The sequence below is a fragment of the Dermacentor albipictus genome, chromosome 2, assembly GCF_038994185.2.
Source record: "Dermacentor albipictus isolate Rhodes 1998 colony chromosome 2, USDA_Dalb.pri_finalv2, whole genome shotgun sequence".
NCBI classification, from domain to species: domain Eukaryota; kingdom Metazoa; phylum Arthropoda; class Arachnida; order Ixodida; family Ixodidae; genus Dermacentor; species Dermacentor albipictus.
In genome coordinates, this window is record NC_091822.1 from 75,439,013 (window position 1) to 75,460,145 (window position 21,133).

General features: G+C 43.8%; 1 protein-coding gene across 4 annotated transcripts in view; it reads right to left on the reverse strand.

Annotated features, from left to right (window-relative positions):
- Positions 1-1,152: 1,152 nt before the first annotated feature.
- Positions 1,153-21,133, reverse strand: part of LOC135913114 (lysosomal alpha-glucosidase-like) — a 154,308-nt gene continuing 134,327 nt past the window's right edge. For all 4 annotated transcript variants that reach the window (XM_065445789.2, XM_065445790.2, XM_065445791.2 and 1 more), the window contains exons 19-23: positions 20,800-20,918; positions 18,355-18,443; positions 14,772-14,824; positions 7,742-7,909; positions 1,153-1,364 (exon numbers count right to left, since the gene is read on the reverse strand). In XM_065445789.2, coding sequence (XP_065301861.1) covers positions 1,302-1,364; positions 7,742-7,909; positions 14,772-14,824; positions 18,355-18,443; positions 20,800-20,918 — 492 coding nt within the window. In that variant the 3' untranslated portion in view covers positions 1,153-1,301. The remainder of the gene's footprint in view (positions 1,365-7,741; positions 7,910-14,771; positions 14,825-18,354; positions 18,444-20,799; positions 20,919-21,133) is intronic.

Sequence of the window (21,133 nt, forward strand, 5' to 3'; positions counted from 1 at the left end):
CTCCTAGCTTCAGCATTACAGAGGGCCCCTCGCAAACGCGCTAACACACTTCGACGACGCGACACTTTCAGAGTAAATTATGTTATAATGCAGGCTAATGCGGTCCTCACAGCCGAAGGTGACTAATGCGTTAATGAAGTTCCTACGCTCAAGCGACACCATTAAGTAAACACTCTCACACTTCAGCGTCTCTCCGTGTGTAAGAGCATTTGCGTGCTTCTGTGTTATTGTATATCCTTTAGCGCAAGCACTTGCCTTGTTCGCTTTTGTGTCCTACCTTTCCATCTCATACAGAGCCAGTGCAGATTACCGACGATGAGGAAGAAAGACACGAAGGCGACGCACACACCACAATTTCATCTTTTCGTCTTTGTAGGAACTGCATATTATTCTCCTGTACATTATCCTCATCTGCATATTATCCTCATCTGCATTATCCTCAACTGCAGATTATCCGCCTGTACATTGAGCCAGCAAGCCCAAATAGAAACCATTTCTTCTCCCCTTGTCCCTCCACCAGTGCCAGGTTTGAAAAGCAGCTGTATTGTTCTGCTTAACCTCCCTCCCATGAACATTTATTTCATTTCTCTTTATCCCTTATTTATACGCCATTGACATGTGGTGCGCGCATAGCTTCTGCCAAAGTCGAAAAGTATTTGTCAAGCCCAGGTGTTTTACAACGAAGGATCTCGCAGAAGTGGCCTCCACTTGAGTGTTTTAGGCTTGTAGCGCAGCTCAGAAAGAACAAAAAAGGAAGGAAGTAGGGGTTATCAAAGGGAACGGAAAACAAAGTTCCGTTCCCTTTGATTACCCCTACCTCCTTCCTGTTTTGCTCTTTCTGAGCTGCGCTACAAGCCTAAACAGTCATGACATACCAACTCGCCCAAACTGCCACGCTTTTGACCTCCACTTGAGTGACGCAAGCAGTCAATAACAAGAATGTAAAATCGTGTGTATTTGTATGTGCGAGATTTGGAAAATGATAATTGTCAAATAAATAATAATTTAAGCTATTATCGATGAGCACAACACACCGTTCACCCTTTATTCTTGCTTGTAAACTTCAATAAATCGGTCTTGCATATATAACCGCCGACCTTAAAGTTATCCTGTTTGAGTGACTATAAGCAGAAAATACAAGGAGAAATAACAGAACTTGAGCAATTCTTTTATTCAGCTGCAAATGAGTTAATGTGTGGTCATAAACTTAACATACTTTACATCGTAAAAATTGATGAGTCTTCACACAAAAGAGACGGCTATGTATAAAATTTGGTTTTCATGCATTCTGTTGCAATTTCCTAGAATGTTATAGCAATCACATGACTCGGGGCGTCCATGGATAACGCTTCCATCTTGAGAACCTGCGAGAGACCAAAGTGGCATTAGTTTAGCCGCTAAGTGTTGAAAGGTGAACTATTCTTAATATGTTTAACACTACTGTTTCATTATCTCTACCATTCTTTTATATAAATTTATTATTTCTATGAGGACAGGCAAGAATGATCAGGCAAGCTCCTTCACGAAATCAGCAAATTATGACCAACAGAGGTATTCTTCAACCTTCACCTATAACAAAGCAAGACGAGTTCTTCACCTATAAATCTTGTGCATTCTGTACTGCATCATCATGTCTTCTTGTCTGATTCCAGCAGAATAGAAATAGTTGCCTTCGACGTACGCGATGCGGAACCATCGGGCTATCGTCCTTGCCGTTAACGTTACTCTGTCATCATTGTCATTTGTCGAGATTAAGCTTAGAGTTCTCTAGCCCAGCAAAGCGCTATAGCTAAACAGCAACCGCGGCGAGTTACCTCCTACACATAAAATCTGCAAGCTCTGGGAGCCAATCGTACCGGAACAATCAGAAGTTTGCTCTCAAGCATATACGAAATTTTTACGTGTACAGTGACTTTATCTATTCTCTGTGAACGGAAGGATAGGTGCATTTGTAATTTTAACTCACACTTTTGTTCTTGTTGTGTTGTTGTGGTATTTCCCTCTCTCTCTCTCTTTTCTATGTGACGCATGGACTTGTTTGTCAGTGTTTTGTTACTTCTTTTTAGAATTCTATTGATAGTCTTCTGTAATTGCAGTGCGTCTGTTTTGTTGGTTTTCTTACGTAACATTTCATGATAGCCCGCCAATTCTGTCACCAAACTTTTCATATTTCGCATTTAATAATTATGATGAAGAACGGAGAGACAATCGACAGCAACAAAGAAACTTTGAAGATGCTACAGTATGTTTCCTTATCGGCTTGCAGGCAGCGTCAAACACAAGCCCAAGACGAATCGACCAGAAAACTCTGAGCAATATTAACGCCGTAGAGATGCACACAAGTTTGGCTGGTCAAGAAAACTCGCTAAGAAATAGGAACGGACGGTCGCTGTTCAAAAATGACACATGAGTGCATCCGCACTGCAGAAGCATCCCGCCAAGTGTAGGCACCTGCTGAAACCGATGACACAGCTTGATCTCGCCATGGATAAGGGAGAAAAAATTGTACGAAAACCATTGGAACATTCCGTCTATGAAGATACTGCTCTTTATGCAGTAGAGCGAAAAGTACTGAAATAATGACAGTTCTAAGAGGCAGTCAATAGGGAAAGAGGCATTTGCAAACGAAGTACAGCGCACTGCCTGCGCCACGTGACATCAGGTGAGCAAACTCATAAAGTTGGATACCGCGTTAGTCAAAACGGTAGCCTAGGGTCGCTGTCACACTTATTCAGAGAAGTAGTGTGCGAAAGTGCTCGCTATTTGAATCGAAGCACGTTGGGAAGAATTTTAAGTGTGACTCGGTCTCCCAAGATGTCATGGACTCTTAATCGCTCCACTTTGGTTTCATATCGAAGTAGAAAGGCTCTGGGAAAAGTTTTAGTTACGTAAATGAAACGGCTTTCTACATGCAGTTACAAAATATCCGAAGCTGGGTTCAATATATCTGGATATTTTTTTCCCTTATTTAAAAACCGAACTATGTTGCAGGGGAAACGCCAGTGTTCTGCGGAATGGTGTTTCGTATGCTTTTACTTATCCTTGGTCACAGTCCTCAACGCGCCAGTGGGACCATATTCAAACTGAAGACACGGTGTCCCACACACGTAACGGGTTCCAGGTAATAGGTACATGTATGTTGAACACTGTCCTGCCTAAAATGGCTACATCACTGGGACATAGCTCCAAGTATTTAATATAAAAATATAAAAGGAAAGCATTTCACTGATTTGAAATGTTATTCGATATAGTCTACAGTTTTATGTGGAATGCCATTTCATTCAGGTAACTGGAAAATATTTGCATTTTTTCTCGTTGCTGCCGAAATTTAAGCTGAACGAAATAATAGTGTAGTGATGCAACACCAAATACTGCCGAATGTAAAGGCACCCAAGCCGCAGTCGTCGTCATCATTGCGACTGTTGGAATGGCTTGCGGAAAGTAAAGAATAATGGCAAAAAATAATGAGTAAATTTGCAAAGAGGCTATTAGCTGTCATACGTTTCCTAAATGTCTACATTGATACAAAGCTTCTTGTTGCTATGCATTAACATTTGACGTACGAGGAGAAGCTGACTCAGTGCTCACAGCCGAATAAATATACCATTAATCTAGCTAACTATAAAATTTTAGGCATCACACTTCACCAAACTTTGCTTGATATTATCTAGCTAGCAGCTTTTCACAACACCAAAACCGACTGACTTGGAAGCAAGAAAACACTGTATTTCTATTTTTCTTGTATAACTACCTTAGTAACGAATAGCTCAGTCACTTAACAATCACGGATATGAAAGAGTGCTCTGAGGTGTGTCGCAGCGCCTTAGACTGCGGTGATCATTAAATTGCTATAAATATGCAAAAGACACATTGGAATCTTTGAACGATTTTTCAGAACACCGATAGGTAGAGACAGGTTTGGCGCTATAGACTATGTAGGCATGCGCTGGATAACCGAAAAGGAAATAACCAGAAAAATAGCTTTGTTCTTTAAAGGTCACTGAAATGTTTTGGGCAAATTTTGTACATGTGTGGGGTACAGCTGCAGCAAAACATTAGCGCTCCAATTTAATCGTAGCGTCTTTCTATTAGCGCAGATACGGACGATTACAAGTTACCCGCTCCCTAGTCATGCTTCTTCTCAACTCCTTCGCCGAGTCATCACGGTTAAGCTCTGCCAACTCTGGCTCTGCGTCATGATTTGACGTCGTGTCGTCTACTTCCGGTGGTCCGGGAGCTAGCGCGCGAAGACGCTCCAACCTCTCCTCTAGCAACCTGGCCGTCGGTTCCCCGCGAATGCTGTCCAAGCTGTGCGTGGCGACGTTCTGTCGCAGCGCCGAGCATGTGGAGTATTCCGGCAATCGCAGACAAGCCGGCAGTTCTGACAGGTGGGTGGAGGCGCAAGCTAAAGCCCTTCCGTACTCCTAACGCTGTGATAGAGGGGCTTTACCGTAAACTTGAGTGGTATGGGCGGCCTGCACGATGCAGACACCTGGTGATGTAGAGCTGAAGCAGCAAAAGACAGATTTTATATTTCAGTAACGAAGATTAAAATATTTTAAAGATTTCAAGAGACAACATGTTCAGGATTGCGTTCCTGCCGAAAATTTACGTGAGCAGCAAAGTAAAATACACCACTTTATTATCTCTGTGGCTTTGTCAAGTTGAGCTTTGTGCCACGAGGTGGCCGCACCGTGCAGGCCGTTCACTTCTGCGCCTCCGGTCGCCCGGTAAAACGCCCAGTCCGCTTGCGGTTCCTGTGAACCCGAATACTGGGCATGCTAGAAGTCTCTCTCGTGGTAGTAATCCTCCATCGTGGAGTGACGGCCGCAAACGCCAAGTAGTGGCGCCAATCGAATGCTGACAATCCTAGGTACTGCAGCCCCTCCGGTCGCCTGCTGCCTTGCAGAGGGACATGAAGTCGCAGCTTGACATGTTGCCGATCCCTAGATTTGCAGCCCTCAACGCAAGGGCGAACCATAGTGAACGCGAAAAGAAAACTCGAGACCAGCACTGACCGCGCACCTCGCATCAACACAGAGCATGTTCTAAAAAAGAAAAGCAGGCAATACTTGCTGTGTACCGGAAGTGCTCGAGTGTTGTAATAAATTGTCGTTGGGTGTTGTATGTCTGTTACTTTTTATAGCAACAAATTAAGCAACATTCCAACTATAGCGAACGACATTGATTCACCATGAATTTGGAAAAATTATCGATGACGCTACCCCAGGTAGCCAGTCGGATAGCTCGCCCAAGTGGCGTAAGTTGGGTCAAACGCGTTAATTGGGATGCGGCGAATCAAAAACTCAGGAGAGCGGCGCCAGCTGCAATCACTCGCGATCCACATATTTAAATGTTATAACAAATTAACTTCGTCGCTGAACGCTTAGATGTCTAGCCTAACGATCAAGAAAACCTGTCCTAACGACTCAGTATGTTTTTACAAAATCATCAAAGTCGTTTCAGGCTCTCCTCAATAACGCATCGTTTTTCTTGTTTATTTTTATGTCATGATACGATATATGTGTACGTGATAATCACAATATTTTAGGAGCATGCTAAGATGCGAAACTTTTGAGTAACGATTTGATTTTCACTTCACTCTCTCCTGCTAATTTCTTTCGTTTTTCCTTTTTTCTGTGTTTTTCAGTTGTACACTTTATAAAAAGTTTTGCTTTCTGCGGTTGCGAATGCCTTAACGATTGTTTTATTTCTACTCTTAGTTGCTGATTTTGTATTATTTGCTGTTTCTACTACATTTAGTGTGCATAATATTCACTTAGTGACTACCAACTGCTGCTTTGTGCTATATATTTCCCCAAATGTATACATTTTCTGACCGGAGGTCCCCACTAATCTCCATGCTTTGGGACCTCCTTCTGCATACTTATGCAAGCATGCTTACCACTTATGACAGAAATAAATTGAAACTGAAAGTTAATGGAATATTAACTATTTGATTTGATGATCGAATAGCCACCAATGGAACATTGGAGATTTTTAGAGTACTTTTCGAAGGCTGTAAATCGTCGGGTGTACGCGATCAAGGTAAAAAACATGAAGCAAAGATGCGATAACCTTAATCTCATCCACAGCGGATATATAAGCTGAAAAAATTTTGAGAAATAATCTGTGATGGATAACACAATTGTAATCACTTAGTTTGACTTCTCAAGTGGGTGGACATTGAACAAGGAATCTAAATATATAATTGACCATCTAACAAATGGTCACAAATTATCTTTAATTATTTACCTCACCGCAAATATTGCAATTTACTAATTGTAGCTGAAGAGTTCGCTAGGCAGATTCACTTCTAACAAATTCTAAGATGACATCAATTTATAGAAGTGTATTCGTGATCTTTGCAAAAAAAAAAATGCGTTAGCGGTTCAGTTACTTTTGTCCTTCAATACAAAAAAAGGACGTTTTGTTAAAAAATCAAGTGGGACAATAGTTCTTTTTCACCGCAAGTTTCATGGCGCACATCTCAAAAATGGTGTCATCCACAGACGCATATTCAAGTGGATATGCCTTGCCTCTCAAAGGCTACAGTTTCTAAATTTCAATGTGTGCCGCAAAGTAATCAGTTTAAAACTTTATTGTTGAGTTGTTAATAAGTCCATGACGCAGTTCGATTTATCATGCGAGTAATGTCCGGCTCTGCGGATGGACAGCTCACCGACTAGAATTGTGCTACCTCCCACAAGCTATCCTTCAAAAATTACTTAAAGGCTTAACAGAAACTGCTGGTATAACGTACTAGAGTACGCTTTGTCTCTCAGGCAGCCAGTTGGTTTCGGCTAAATGAAATCAGTCCCAATAAAATGCTCGCTAGAAACGGCGTACGCCAGTTGTTATTGTCTGATACTCTAAATAAATGCAACGCATGTGTCCTATCATCGGATTTCAGTAAAAAACCTTTCATTGTGACACACCTTATACAACAACAGCATCGTGCGTTGCCGCATGCTACACGCTTATCTGGTTTGGTCGCGAAGGTGGGCGCAAATATTGATTCAACCCCCCCCCCGCGCCCCCTACGTTAAATTTATAAACAATATTAAAAATGCATGAACACTTTGTTTCTAAGAGACCATTGTTTTCAATCACCTTAGTTGCTCCTAATGATGTCTTTCTGGCTTAAAAAAAACCTAATGTACAGTGCAATGAGAGGAGGTTGCTTTTGTATTGAATATCACGATCTTGAAAGTGTTCGCAATAAGGCTGTAGATTGCTCGCGAACTACCCGAAAAATATACGGTATTCGTTCAATTCGCTTCCATTTGAATCACTTCTGCACTATTCGCTTCGTATTCGTTTCCCTTCAGGCACTATTCGAGTTGGTCTCAGAAACTGCTATTCACACGCACCTACACTATTTAGTACTTCATCTTCGCTAGTTGTGACCAAGCTGCGGCCAAGAAAAGAGGCCAGAGGTGCGTTCTCGCGCGAAGACGCCACGCTGAACGACGTTTCCTTGCACTCTGAAGTGCGCATATTGCACCGTAGTCTCCGCTCACAGTCAACGTTTGCATTGACAAGAACTCAGGAAATGTAGAAAATAAGGCGGCACGGTACCAAACCACTTGAGCTACTTGAGTTTCTTTATTATTATTATTATTATTATTAATATTATTATTATTATTATTATTATTTGAAGCTGCACCTTAAAGCAAATATTTGTTCAAGCAGTAGCATTTAAGGCTTTTCAAGTCATATATATATTAGGTTTCCATACCTGTAGGTTCGAGTCGTATGTTGCGTTGACACTTGTGTTTCCGTCTAGCAACACTGAAGTGGGAGAAGAAGCTGCATTGCACACGGTCACCGAGTCTATCATCAGTTCGGCTTGTTTTTCGTAGCTCTTCCCCAATGCTGAGATGGACAACTTCGATACCCTTTGCTCCTGCAAAGCAAGTGGAGGATGTGTATATTACTGAGCTGTTGCTGTCTTGCCGTCGTTGTTTTGACTACAAAAGTGGGCATTTACTTTAAAAGCGGCCATTGTAAAGCAGTTTGAAAAAATACGCAATGCATTTTGTCACGTATTAGGAAGAAAGCAGCAAAAGTGTGTATGGCGAAACTAGTGTTTTATTGGGCGAACCTGTGCCCTCAAAAAGAGGCTACACTCAAAGCACAACGATAGCGGCGAATACAGTCGGCCATCGTCGAAAATCTCATCTGCCGGCCGAGCGCGTGGGCTTTTATACATTACATCGAAGGTTCCATAGTAATAGATGAAACCCGCGTGTTATCGATTAAGTTCTACACAATTCGCATCGCACAAGCAATGAGATTACAGAAGCTTCGGTGACAACAGAACCATCGATACCATTCGAGAAACTTGCGATACATGCGGACGCGTCCTACGCTGAACCATAACATTTGTTAGGCGGTGAAAGCGCTCACCCGAAAAAGATAAACAAGTCCACCTGTCAATATTGTGCTTCAATAAATGAGTTCTTCCTGCCAGCTGAAGTGTGCCGATGAAACTTTTTTTTTGAAGCGCAAAAAAAATGAGAATACAGCATAGGGAATGCACCGAGGTCAACCATAGAAGGCAGGAAAAGAAAAACTATTAGAGAAGATGAGAAAACAAGAAAGAGAGAGAGAGGGGAGGAGGAGCTTTTGTTTTCGAAACAGTATGCCGAGGTAAGCCCTGGTTCTGCTCTCGGTGGAAGGTCTCCTCATTCCAGGAGCCCTCTGGCCTTCGCTGCCTCCTTGGTTCTGGCGACGAGGCGTCGTTGTTGTTCCAAGTCCTCGGAGACGAGTTTGGACTCCCACGTTTCTACGAGGTATTCGCTTTCTTGTCTGGCTTTACACCAGTGAGATTACAGAGCACAGATTTGGTCCCAACTAAGACATGTGTTGGCCTAAGAACTCCAGCTCCGAAGTGTCGAAGACCCATTTCGAGTTATTCACGACAATATCATATTGCTGGAGGTACTTAAATTATCTACGCGGGTGACGCTCGTGCAGTAGTACTCGCGACAAAAGTGTCAGCGATGTAGGCGAGTACAGTCGGGAGACTCCTACGGTCAACCGTTGGAATGTGTGACCCAAGTTGTGGAGTCCAAAAGGCACCCCCACGTGCTCACACAGGCCAAACGAAGTTGCGATGGCTATCTTAGGAGTATCTGCGTGTTCTACGGGTATTTAATAGGCATCGCAGTTACGCATCACATCCGGTACACGACTGTAGGAACGGCACACCAGGAGGAGAACTCTAACTCTGAAACCCATCTGTAGCCATGTCATGCTGTTGCGAATGCCGCGACTCTCTCTTTATTCTAATCTTTATTTTCTTCTTTCTCTTATGCTTGCTAGTTATACAAACCTTCTTAAGCTTGCGGAAGAGGGCACTGTCTGGCTTGCTAAACTGCAGAGTGGCGAGGAGATGAGATAATATAAGAAGAAAGGAGAAGGCGAAGAACAATGGTTTAGTTGCACCTTAGTAGGCGTAGGGTGCCTACAGGCGACTTTTCAGGTCCGTTCACTTTAGAAAAAAGTGCTGTCTGGGCATTTATAAGAGTAGAGCCCTCAGTGTATAGCGTGATACACACTCAAATGTAAATATGTATTTATTCGTAGTTACCGCTATTCTGCAGTTGTCTATCATGTGAGAGCGTTGCGCGGCGACGGTATAGCGTTCTTCAAGAAAGACGGGTTAAACTAAGCTGGGATGGGGAAGAAATATACGCACTGTAATGTGCACAACTGCAATTTGGGTCATTCGCGCAGTCGTATCAACTTAGAGAAATAAAGTACAATTGAAATATCTTGCACTGCGTTGGCAGCCGCAACAAACGTACTTCTTTAGTCCGTTCTGACTACCAGTGCATTAACGTTTGAGCCACTGGTGCAAGATCCTTCCTGGAAGTTCTACCAACGTTCGAAAGGAACTTTCCCTAACTCAGATGAAAAGGTTCCTTAGATTTCATTAGATTTTTCCAAAATGTGTCTGTTGCCGTCGTCAAAATAATTTCTGTATTTATAATTCTTTTCTCTTTGGCAAATGATAGAGTGCCAATTTTGTAGAGTAATTGTATTTCTAAATTTCTTTAAAAACATTCAAATACTGAAGTCACTGGATTGAAGCTGAAATGCTATTGCCGTTCAAATCGTTATGCTAAATACACTGCGGATTCCTTGCAGTCTTATTGACAGAAGAACACATCAGCTCATGTATAGTTTGTTGTTGTCCAAAGATGTTTTGCACGTTGACCAATGTGCCTAGATGAGACGGAACCTTTCTAAAATTCTAAGGAATATGGGCGCAATGTCAAAGCAGTGCGCCACTTCACGACACCAATGCAAAAGGTCTGAATATGTTTTTCCCTCACCATGAATTCACGTAGCACCACTATACTTACGCCTCTTATAGGTCATTTGCAGCGAAGCTCAACAAAAAACGGGGATTATTTATAACTTTCCAAAAAAGCAAGGATCGCCCAAGCACACACCCACTGGGACACTGCTAAGGGGTAAAAAAATAAATTCTGGAGTATCACGTGTTAGAAACACGATCTGGTTATGAGGGATTCGGGGAACACCTGAGGATTTCTTTACTGTGCCCTCTATGCAAGGACACTTTTACATCATGTAACGCCAAGGCCACTATGAAACCCTGGTGGGCAGTGTTCAGTGTTGTTCTGCCTATGGGCGGTTACCGATAAATTTTAGTATAGCTTTACATAGTCGGCAATTTAGCGCCACAACTCCATTGTCGTGCTCGGCGCTGGTTAGAGTCGTCCGCTTGCGCCGAGATGCACCCGTGCTGCTTTGTTTAACGTTACAGGGTACGCTTCTTTCGACCTTTACAAATAAGTATTTCATTCAAAGTGCACAAACGTCGACAACACAGCTTGCGGTACGAACTGCGAAATCATAGCAGGAGTACTTCTACAAGCCGTCAGGGCATCCACAGCCCCTCGTTTTTACTAGGCGAGATACGTTCACTGCGTGGCTGTACGGTCAAAAGACATACATTGAATGCTAATGCGAAGGTAATTTGCATTCACTAAATTAATATACACTGCAGCATCGGCAGTATTACCACTTCAATCTTTCAGCGCAGAATGTCATATTTCACTAGAAAGGCCTACAATTGTAAATCTAGCGAAATTTCCCTCGTGCTGGCAGTACTGCTGTCCGGATTCATTAAAAGTTACTTGTAATTGTATCGCAAGGCATAATCTATGTATGCATGATCGGCAGTGAATAGACAACCCTTTGCTGATAGACAAGTATCCTAAAAGCAAGCAGTGCATCAGCTACCCAAGGATCACAATGTAAATTTGCGAAACAAGTCAAACACATACTTTGATGGAAGTGCTACCTCACCAGCTCTCAAAGCAAAACATCATAACGACCAACATCAACGCCTTCAAAAACGTCAGCGACCACGACGGCGACCTCGGCACAGCCGGCGACGAAGAGCGTCACCGAAAGCATGGATGTGAAAAGAAAGACGTGAACTCGCTGGCCAACTAAGCGCGAGCTGTACCCGACTTCTTAAACGTCACCGGTGACAACTGCGCCCATTGCGAGGACCGCTGCGACGACACCGCGTGAGACAGTAAAAGATAAATGGCACAATTTTCTGGCGCCAGAAAGCTCGAGGAACGAGCAGACATTTCAGGAAACGCGCATCTCCAATCGTCAAAAATGAGACGATCCATTCGCCAAGGATACATGGCACGTGAGCGCAGTAACCCAAAAGAAACTCGCAACGTGCATCCTTCCGTCCGCGTCAGCTTCAAAACCTACCACCCTTCCTTCTACTTCAAGGCACTCCAACTTTAATCAGTTGTGTCAAAAGCTAAACATCTGCTACCACCAATACTCACTAACTGCGGTGCATGTCGTCCGGAGCGCAAAAGTCGAACTTGTCTACCTTTGTTATGCTGGACGTCACCGGACTGCGGGTCCTTTTCAATTAACTTGTAAGGTAATTACAGAACAATCTTGTGACACTGGACTAACTGTGCGCTTTATACGCTTCATGTTTATTCACTCATGCATGCACTCTACAATGTTGTTTGTGGTGAATGCTTCTTGGGGGAGGGGAGGGGAATATGCACCGTAGTATAGACACAGGTGTTTGAAAGGAGAGGAAGATGAAGATTAAAGGCAGTCTTTGGGCGACGATGTTTGCCTACGCCTACAACCTCATTTTCCCGTCACACAAGCACACACACACGCCACACACACAGACACACACTCACACACACACACACACACATACACGCACGCACATATATATATATATGTGTGTGTGTGTGTGTGTTTGTGTGTGTGTGTGTGTTTGTGTGTGTGTGTGTGAAATATGACATTAGTGACGTCTGTACTTATGACGGAGTTGTTGGAGCTTCTTTCTCGCACTTAGGTGCGTCAGAAGTCCGTCACACGAGTTATTGTCTCGTGCAGAAATACACAATATCTCCTAGTTCTGCGTGCCATTGGCGACTGCGGCGGTATACTGCATCCTACGTGAGGCGTAAGAGGTTTCTGTAATAATAATATAGGGCAGTCAAGGCAGCCATGCACTGTATATTCCTTACTTATTGCTGTCGGAAAGTTTGGCTTTAACCCATTCCGTACCAAGGTTGCATCTCACTCGTCCTGGAATTACCTTTCGTCTACTGAGCGCCACGGACGATAGGTAGTCGTTTTACCAATCTGCCATGAATGCAAGGGTTTTAAATGGCACCAGCTTCCGAGAACATTTGTTTTTCCACAATTCCCCAAAAGAAAGTGAAGCGCAAGTCTGGTTCTCCAGTGGGGCGGCTGCAGCGACGATGGACCCTTGTCATCGCCGGATTCATGTTTTTGGACGTTTGGTCACATCACGTAAACAGTCATGCATGGAAAGCGCTAGCAAATATTGTAGGGAGTTTCCGATTAATACTGACGATTGGAATGAAGGTTTAAGGCCTCCGTTGAACCGTCTCGGGTGGACAATAACGCTTTGCCGACGGAGCTTCAGTAATTTTCTTTACATGCCGTAGAACCAATGGCACGTCGCTTACAACATTAAAAATGGTCGCTCGACTTCTGTTCTGCGAAATATAGTGCTTTACAGAGATCTCTTTTTATCAGGACCGCAATATTGCGTACGCAGCGGCGCCACCTATGAGCTGTCTGCTTTGGCCACCATGCTGGCTTGGGTGAACGCAGCGTGTGCTCTGCCAGGTATGCCCTCGGCGGAAGTTACTTGCGGTTGTTTTCAGCATCACGTGATCTGCTTAATGTGACATGGTGTGTCCTACATTGTAGGCGATTCTGTGCGACCTGATGAAGGGATTTAGCTTCAGATTTAACTCCCAGCAGCCAGTGAGGCGGACGTAGCATCTATCGCGATCTGCAGGCATGTTTAAGCCAAAATTCAGCCTCGGAGGTAAGTGGCGTATTTCTGAAAAGTTGTTTTATGAATGTGCCCCTACTGTAACATTCGCCCTGCACTGATAGGCTGCGGCTTAGCATTAGTTAGTAGTTGACAAACATACGCGACTAAAGTACCAGCCTGGGTACCAGCCAGGGGGCTGCAGAATAAGTTCTTCTGTTTGCTTTGACAAGCGTTCAAATACCTATTTGCAGATACATTGCGCGACTACCTCGTTTGTTGGACAGTGTTTTCGCCCAAGAATACGATAGTTTTTGTTAGTATTAGCAGTACACCGCACAGCGGTAATCACACTTGTCGAACTGCCGAGCGGTCGAGGCCATGCCAAAGCAAACAGCTTACGTTTCATGTTGTTTTATCAACAGTAGTGAACACTGTGTTTAGACACTGCATCTGTTTCATACAGGACGCCAAGCTAGACATAGCATAGTAGACTTGAAATGCGTAAAAACAATGCCACTGGCTGGTTCAAATGTTATATCACAATCGGCACTTGCATGTTTCGGGGTTGGGTCACGTTAGCCGGCCATAGAGCACGTATATTTCTGTTCCCACGCGAAGCAAAGATAGCGAGAAAGTTTCAAATTGGACTGTGGCAATTTAAAAGCGCCGCTTCCTTTCGTCGGGAGAAAACTACCACAGCCAAAATAGTTCACAACATGTACACAAACTACGGCTGATGATGCACGTCGCATGTTTGCGCTGCCAAGAGTATGTCACTGTTGCATGCGAAGGCCACGCAATAGTTATCCGATGACCTTGTAGGAACTGACACCTCGTAAATGTTTCGCGGGACAAAGTGAAACATCGATAAATGGTTCTGCACCACGTCATGCCAATAGATTCAAGCAGGACAGCGCTGGATGGGACATGCTTAAGAAGAGGATAGGCTCTCAGCGCGCCGGTTTACAGGCCTTTCTTCTTCGTCCGATGCAAAGGCCTCAGACTGCCTGTGCAGTTGCCTATCAGCCATTCAAAAACATGAAAAAATATGTGGGAATAAAACACAACAAAAAGTAAGAATTAACTACACCTACCGCATTATTGCGATGTAATCAGAATGAACGAATCATTAAAAATTGCAACATATCGTGGTTTTCTGAAAACACTAAAACGGGCAGGGTCTTCCGAGGCCTCTACCTAGCGATGTCTCTTATAAATGAATTTGTTGTTCCATCTCTCGTTTTTGGATTAACAATATTTCTGAACTCTTTCTGCAGTATTGCAATAATCTAGATCTGAACTTCGCCAGTGCGACTAAAGGTAGTCCTTTTGGCTAATAAAGTGGCTCGTATGTAACATCAGTTTGCCACCCCTGCGGTATAAGTTACGTACTTAGGTGTCACCCGTAAGCGTCAATTACCTTGGTTAAAGTGAGGTTGAGGCGTATAGCTGGTGCTTTTGTCATGTCTTCATCTGAAAAACAAAGCAGAATTCAGCATATTAGCAAATACAGCGTTTAGGTGAGGGAACATGCTAACCTTTATTAAATCTAGTTTTCACTTCTACTCGAGCTCACTTCTACTAAAGACCAAAATGTCAGCACCCTGGGGAAATGTTCACCGTCTGGAAATACGAGAACCGTCATGCGTGATATACGTCCCAGGTGAAGTCATCGATAGGAGAAAAAAGCTCAAACAATTGAGGAGTACATTTGACAAAGTACTCAAAAACGCCACACGCAGCGTGTAAAGTACCCCAGTGAATTGAAACTTCAAAAATTGATGCCATAATTCTGAAAGGTACACGTGCATTCTGCCAAGTTTAGTGCTATTGACTTCACGTGCAATGAAACACTTCCGTAGGAAGTGCATATGTTCCTAAAACCACGGAGCCATAAGAGGACAGCCGGTTGGTTGTCGTTTCCACGTACTTTTTTTATTACAATAGCCATTATAGGACACTCCAAACGAATTTCCGCAGTCATCACGCCGTATGCGTCGCTGTTGGGTTTCAAATATGTTTAGTTATATGTATCCTATATTTGCTTATCCGTGCCGTATAAGCGGACTATATTGTTGCACTCTTCGATCAATGAGGTTGCTTATACCAGGTCTAACGCTCTTTTTAAATTATTCCTGTGAATGTCGAGATTGCCAGCCAACAAAGAAGTGCCATGAAACGTAACATTCACAGCGCATACCTTTTCTTATAAATCTTTTTCAGAGCTCCCCTTATGAGCTGTAACGTAAAGCTATTCCCAGCTGTTCCCTCCAGGATCGGTCAAAATTTTCAGGACACCCGCCCCCCTTGGGCCTGTCTGTCACGCGAAGTAACAAAAACTGCAAAACTCCCCACGTGATATGACGTGTACACACTTATTATGCAGGGTTAGACCACACAAAAGAAAAATAATTATTTTCTATTCTGCCCCTCCTTTGCCATTTGGCCTCCGCTATTAGTGAAGAGCTCTCGGGCTAGGTCCAATTTGCCACTCTATCACTTGAGGTCGCAAAACTGCAAAAACTCTCCACGCCAAAGCGGTGTGTACTCGTTAATGATGCATTAATATTCCTAACAAAAATGAATTTTTTTTTGGCATAGCCGGAGACTAGACAAAACAGCACAAAGGAATAATTTATGTTTGCCTACCAATCATGCGGACAGTGTCTGCTAGGACCTGCGTGGCAAATTGAATTTTTTTGCGTATAATAATCATTTTTTCGTGGTCGTATAACGTTGTCGAGCCCTTTCGGCCCGTTTACGGACATCGCTCGGTCAACACTTCTTCGTTGAGGATCGCTTTTAACGTCGCCTGTAACGTTTCGTAGCACGTCGCCATGATTTTCGACCAGCTACCACAAGCTATGTAAAGGGAAGCTGACCAATCGCAGACGCCGGCACCACCCACCTCATCCGGTTATCTGGTTTCACTGCACTAGCTCCGCCCCTCCGTATCCCTCTCCGCCGCAGCGGGCTCTTCGCCCCTTGTAAGTCAGCAGGATAAGCAACTGGCCGGTGCGTGCCGTCATTTGTGAAGTAATTGAACAGTGTCACATTTGATAGACCTTGTACGTAGACGTGGTCGATGACGCTGCCTCCTCTCGTTGCCAAGCATGGTCAACCGTTATCAACCGTACTCCGGCCGCGGCGGCGTATGGTGCGGACGCGTGGGCCCTAGCTTGAAATCGATCTGCGATGGCGACGCAGTGTGCCGGGTGTTGACAGATTCATTTGCACTGTGTTCTCGACGCTTAGTTCGCGTTGAAGCGAGACTCAGCACGGAGGCGAATTCGCTCGCTGCTGAGGGCCCTGTGTTAAAGGCGACCATGATGGACAGACGGACAGACGGAGGGACGGGTTTCTTCGTTGGGAAGGCACAGACGTGCTTATGCATTCAAAGCCTGTCAAGATAGGTAGCGTTATTTGTTCTTTGAAGCGAACAAAAGTAACCATCCATAAGCAAAGACAGCGTTTGAATGATCGGTTCAAAGAAGGCGGTGGATCACTGCCCGATGCTTCCGTCGACGGCTGCGTAAATTTGACATCGGGCGATTGGAATAGTTTTATATTAGGGCCTCTAATGTCCTTCCCCTCACCAAATGATCACGGTGACTGCTCATAATTATTCTACAGCCATGACACAAAGCGCACTGCCCAGGCGATTTACTGTGCAGTAAATTCATTTCAGCGTGGGTAGGGGATCGCTTGCGCATCCCGTACTGATGAACCGCATGTACCCTGCGGAATACGATATGCTCTGTCCTTTTTGCAGAAGAGAAAAGGGCACCCTGCCGCACGTCTTGGCACAGTGCACAGAACTCAAGACCCCCCCTCCTCCCCTTCCCACCAACACCCCCAATCCCCAACCCCTTGAGCGATGGGAGACCTTGTTATCCAGCCCCGCCCTACCGATTCAGCTCGCACTGACGGACAGGGGCCAGGAGCTGCTGGAAACATATGGGTCCCGTAACTAGGGAACCACCCCGTCTGGTGCCTGCGTGCACCACCGATTTATTTCGGGCCCAGTGAATGTTGCTTCATCATCAGCGTGGGTAAAATCTACGCAAATTTAGCAATTTTACTGGGGCTTGCTTGGCAATAAACTACGAGCAAATTGGCAATGGGTCATCGTTCTTCCCGGTAAAGAAAATCTAGGTTGCCTGAGTAACATGTAGTTTCCAGTTTTCATGTGGAACAATAATCAAGAGCTACAGTAATAATGAAACCGCATGTTTAATTTTTTTAAGGAAGGGCAGGGATGGGGTGGGGGGGGGGGGAGTGGTGTGAACGGAAACACGCTCACAATCTTTTGATGGACAGTAAAATTTTTGTGACCCGATCACCAGGGACGTAACAAATTTATCAACAAACCGAGACTCTAACCCTGTAACAGAGTACGCTTATCTCGCGCCTCATATAGGTTTATCCGTGTGTGACATATATGATTAAAAATTGGGTGACCAATTTCATTATCAACAACCTCCATAAGTGCGGACGACACATTCGTATATTTTAATCTTACTGTGTACCATATTACTGTAGCCTATTTGTATTTCAATATTATAATTTGGCTGTATTAAGTCTGAAGATGTTAAGCGCGCTTTATTGTCATTGTCACCCCACACAAAATATTCCGAGAGTTGCAGACACTAAACTAATGTCGAGTTTCGGGAACTTGAGATGAGGGTGCTAGGATAATTTTTAAAGAACACTTTTACGTTTCCATCAAATATTTTATATCTGCTTTATGCTTTTCCATGAACTTGCTAATATATTGTGAACTGTAAAGGCTGCAGATGCACAGATTATGAAGTTTATCCTTCAAATGCGAGCATTTGCCCTTGTGTCTCAACATGGCTCGGCTTTCCCCGCCATAGAAAAAAAAAGCAGTTTTTACGTCACCATCAGAGAAGCTGTGAGGACAGAACGTAGTTTGGTCGCGCGAAATCTTTTGCATATTGGCAGAAGTGAAAATGGAGCGTAAATGAGATGAAAGTACGTACAGTATGTGATGCCATCGTCCCAGAACAAGAAACCCGTCGCTTCTCCGTTCTGGTCAGGAGAGACGAATAGCTCCAACTTTGTCGCAGTACTGCAATAAAGAGTTCTTAATATTACTCTCCATAAACAAAATAATTTTCATAGAGGCGCGGGTCCTCCTCTGAAACTTTTCATTTTCGTTTTTTTAACATTTGGTAAGCAGCTGCCAGAACGAGGCAAACGTCGTCCAGAGCCAACGTGAAATTTTTTATTGCAGAGCACTTACGAAGACAACTCGTCTGTTTTTTGTCAGAGGACTGACGAAGACAGCTCATCGTATCTAAAGGTTGGCTCCTGTCTAGCGCTTGCCTTGTTCGGCCACTGTTGATCACTTCGTCACAATCTTCCCGTTAGCACTTTGTCTTCTTCCGTTAGCATGTGGCTCGTTGTTAGGCCTGATGGTCTAGCTGCTTCAAACAAGTGTGCGTCAATCGTAACCGGGTGCATCCTGCAGATGCAATAGAGGTGGCTAGTTCTCGAGAGTATTGCAGAACCAAATGGCTGAATGTGGTCTTCATTTATTGCTGTCTTGAACGTTGAGATCGAACCTAGGCTACACATGCACAGCTGCCTTATTCTCTAACCATTACGCCACAATCGCACTTGCATACTTGTGCCCTCCCAGTGCCAACTAGCGCTTCGCGATAGTCGTTGCGTGTTGATGATGACAATGAGCTTCACAGTATGGCACCTGCGCACAACGGCAAACCGACCAGGAAGTCGGCGGTACATTTGAAATAAAAAGAAGCAATTCAAAATGCAAGCCGACTTAGGAGTCGTCGCATTGTGTAAGATGGCACATGCATACGCGCTGGTTTCTGCCACACACACAGGAGTGAAGTGGACAAATGTATAGAATTTCATTATCCGCTTCACGACAGCGTATCGCTTCACATAGATTCCAAAATGTGCGCTAGATAGGCTCTGTTTAGTAAGTCAGCTGAATTCGGAATGTTCATCGCTGCGAGTTGCCTATAGAGTAGTCCATCTTGCTTTCCGCGATTTCAGTTTGCCGAAGAAAGCATGTGTAGAAACCCTCGCTCAGTGTTAGTCGCTGAAGTGCTTTAGCAACACGATAACAAAACAAATGATCAGAGCAGAAAGCGATCTATAAGCTTCAATTGTTTTTTTTTCTATATCTAATGACTTTCACATATATATAGATCCAGCTTCCGAAGGTAAAGTTAACTAATGAAATGAAACTCTGGTATTTAAGATCCCAAAACGGCAGAAAGGTCTAAATGAGGGGATGCTGTAGAGTACAGTTGTCGATTAATTTTGGCCGCCTGGGATTGCTACCCTTCCCCCAGTATAGGGTAGCAAACCGGACGCTCGTCTGGTTGACCTCCCTCGCGTGCCTCTCTTTGGTATATATATATATATATATATATATATATATATATATATATATATATATATATATATATATATATATATATATATATATATATATATATATATCTTTATATATATATATATGTCACCCTTCGCATGGTACAGGGACGTTTCTTTTCATTGTTTTTTTTTTGCGCTCCCTCCCCATCGTAATGTGACCGCCACAGCGGGTAGCGAAGCCGCGACTCATGTTCACCAAGTTAGTCGAAGCAATTAAGTACGAATACGAATATTGAAAACTTTCGGCTATCGAGTGGAATAGTCACAATTGTAAATGCGAATATTTTTAGAATGTTTTTCGAATACTTGAGAAGGTAAACTGTGCCAAATTAGAGGTCACATTGGAACAAGTACGGAAAAACTACGGTAAATATCTAGCCCCGTGAGCAGAGCATAGACTTAAAGCATGAGACCTTGCGTAGTAGAGAAGGCTACGTCGCTTAAGCCGCCGTACATTACAGGCTATACAGCGATCACTCGCGCTTACCGAAGCGTCCTGGGCATGTGAAGGAACCACTCGTCGGCTCTTAATGCCTCATTTGTGCTTTCAATAAACAATGCTTCATAACGTGCTATGTAATGATAGAAACTTACTAAATTTAAGAATACTAGGACGTGAAGAACGTTTTGTATTAATTACGAAAACGGGTATTTATTCTTCCGAAACTATTCGATATTCGATTGGATTCAATTCACTTCTGGCATTAATCGATTCGTATTCGATACGGTCTCAAAAATCACTATTCACACATATCTTAATTGAAGGCGTACTGTTCGTTGACAACCCAGGCACGCTTTCAGTGCGAACAAAAGCACTCGTTTTCAACTTAAACACACACACATAGCTTTGCTGATGGATGCAGTTGTGTGCAGCTGAACAGGAAACATTAGACGAAGAGATTTTTCTATTAGCTGTATTTGGCTACACCACTGTATACACCACAAGGCTGGGGCTAACCTACAGCGTTGAATGTGCCTTTACTCGCGCGGCACATAAAGCTCTCGGCACTCACCTACTTCGGTCGTCGACGGGACGAAGCAAGGGAATTATGGAGCCGCCCTTGACGTGTAAGGGCACTTTGTCGCCGTCTAGTGTGACGTATCCTCCACGATGTAGATTGATTGCTTCACCCTGCAGTTAAGAAAACATTCACCAATTGTGCTTAGGAGGCCTGCACGAAATCTACTGCTTATGTGTCCGTGAGATTGCAATAGAGACGCGTTTTCTAAATTATTTCTGCAGCGTAATTTGGTCGTCTCTTGCATTTTTTCTTTCTTTTTTTGATGCGTGGATAAAATGCAGTGTATATCTTTGATCAAACTCATTACGTGTCTCCAAGAAGTGTC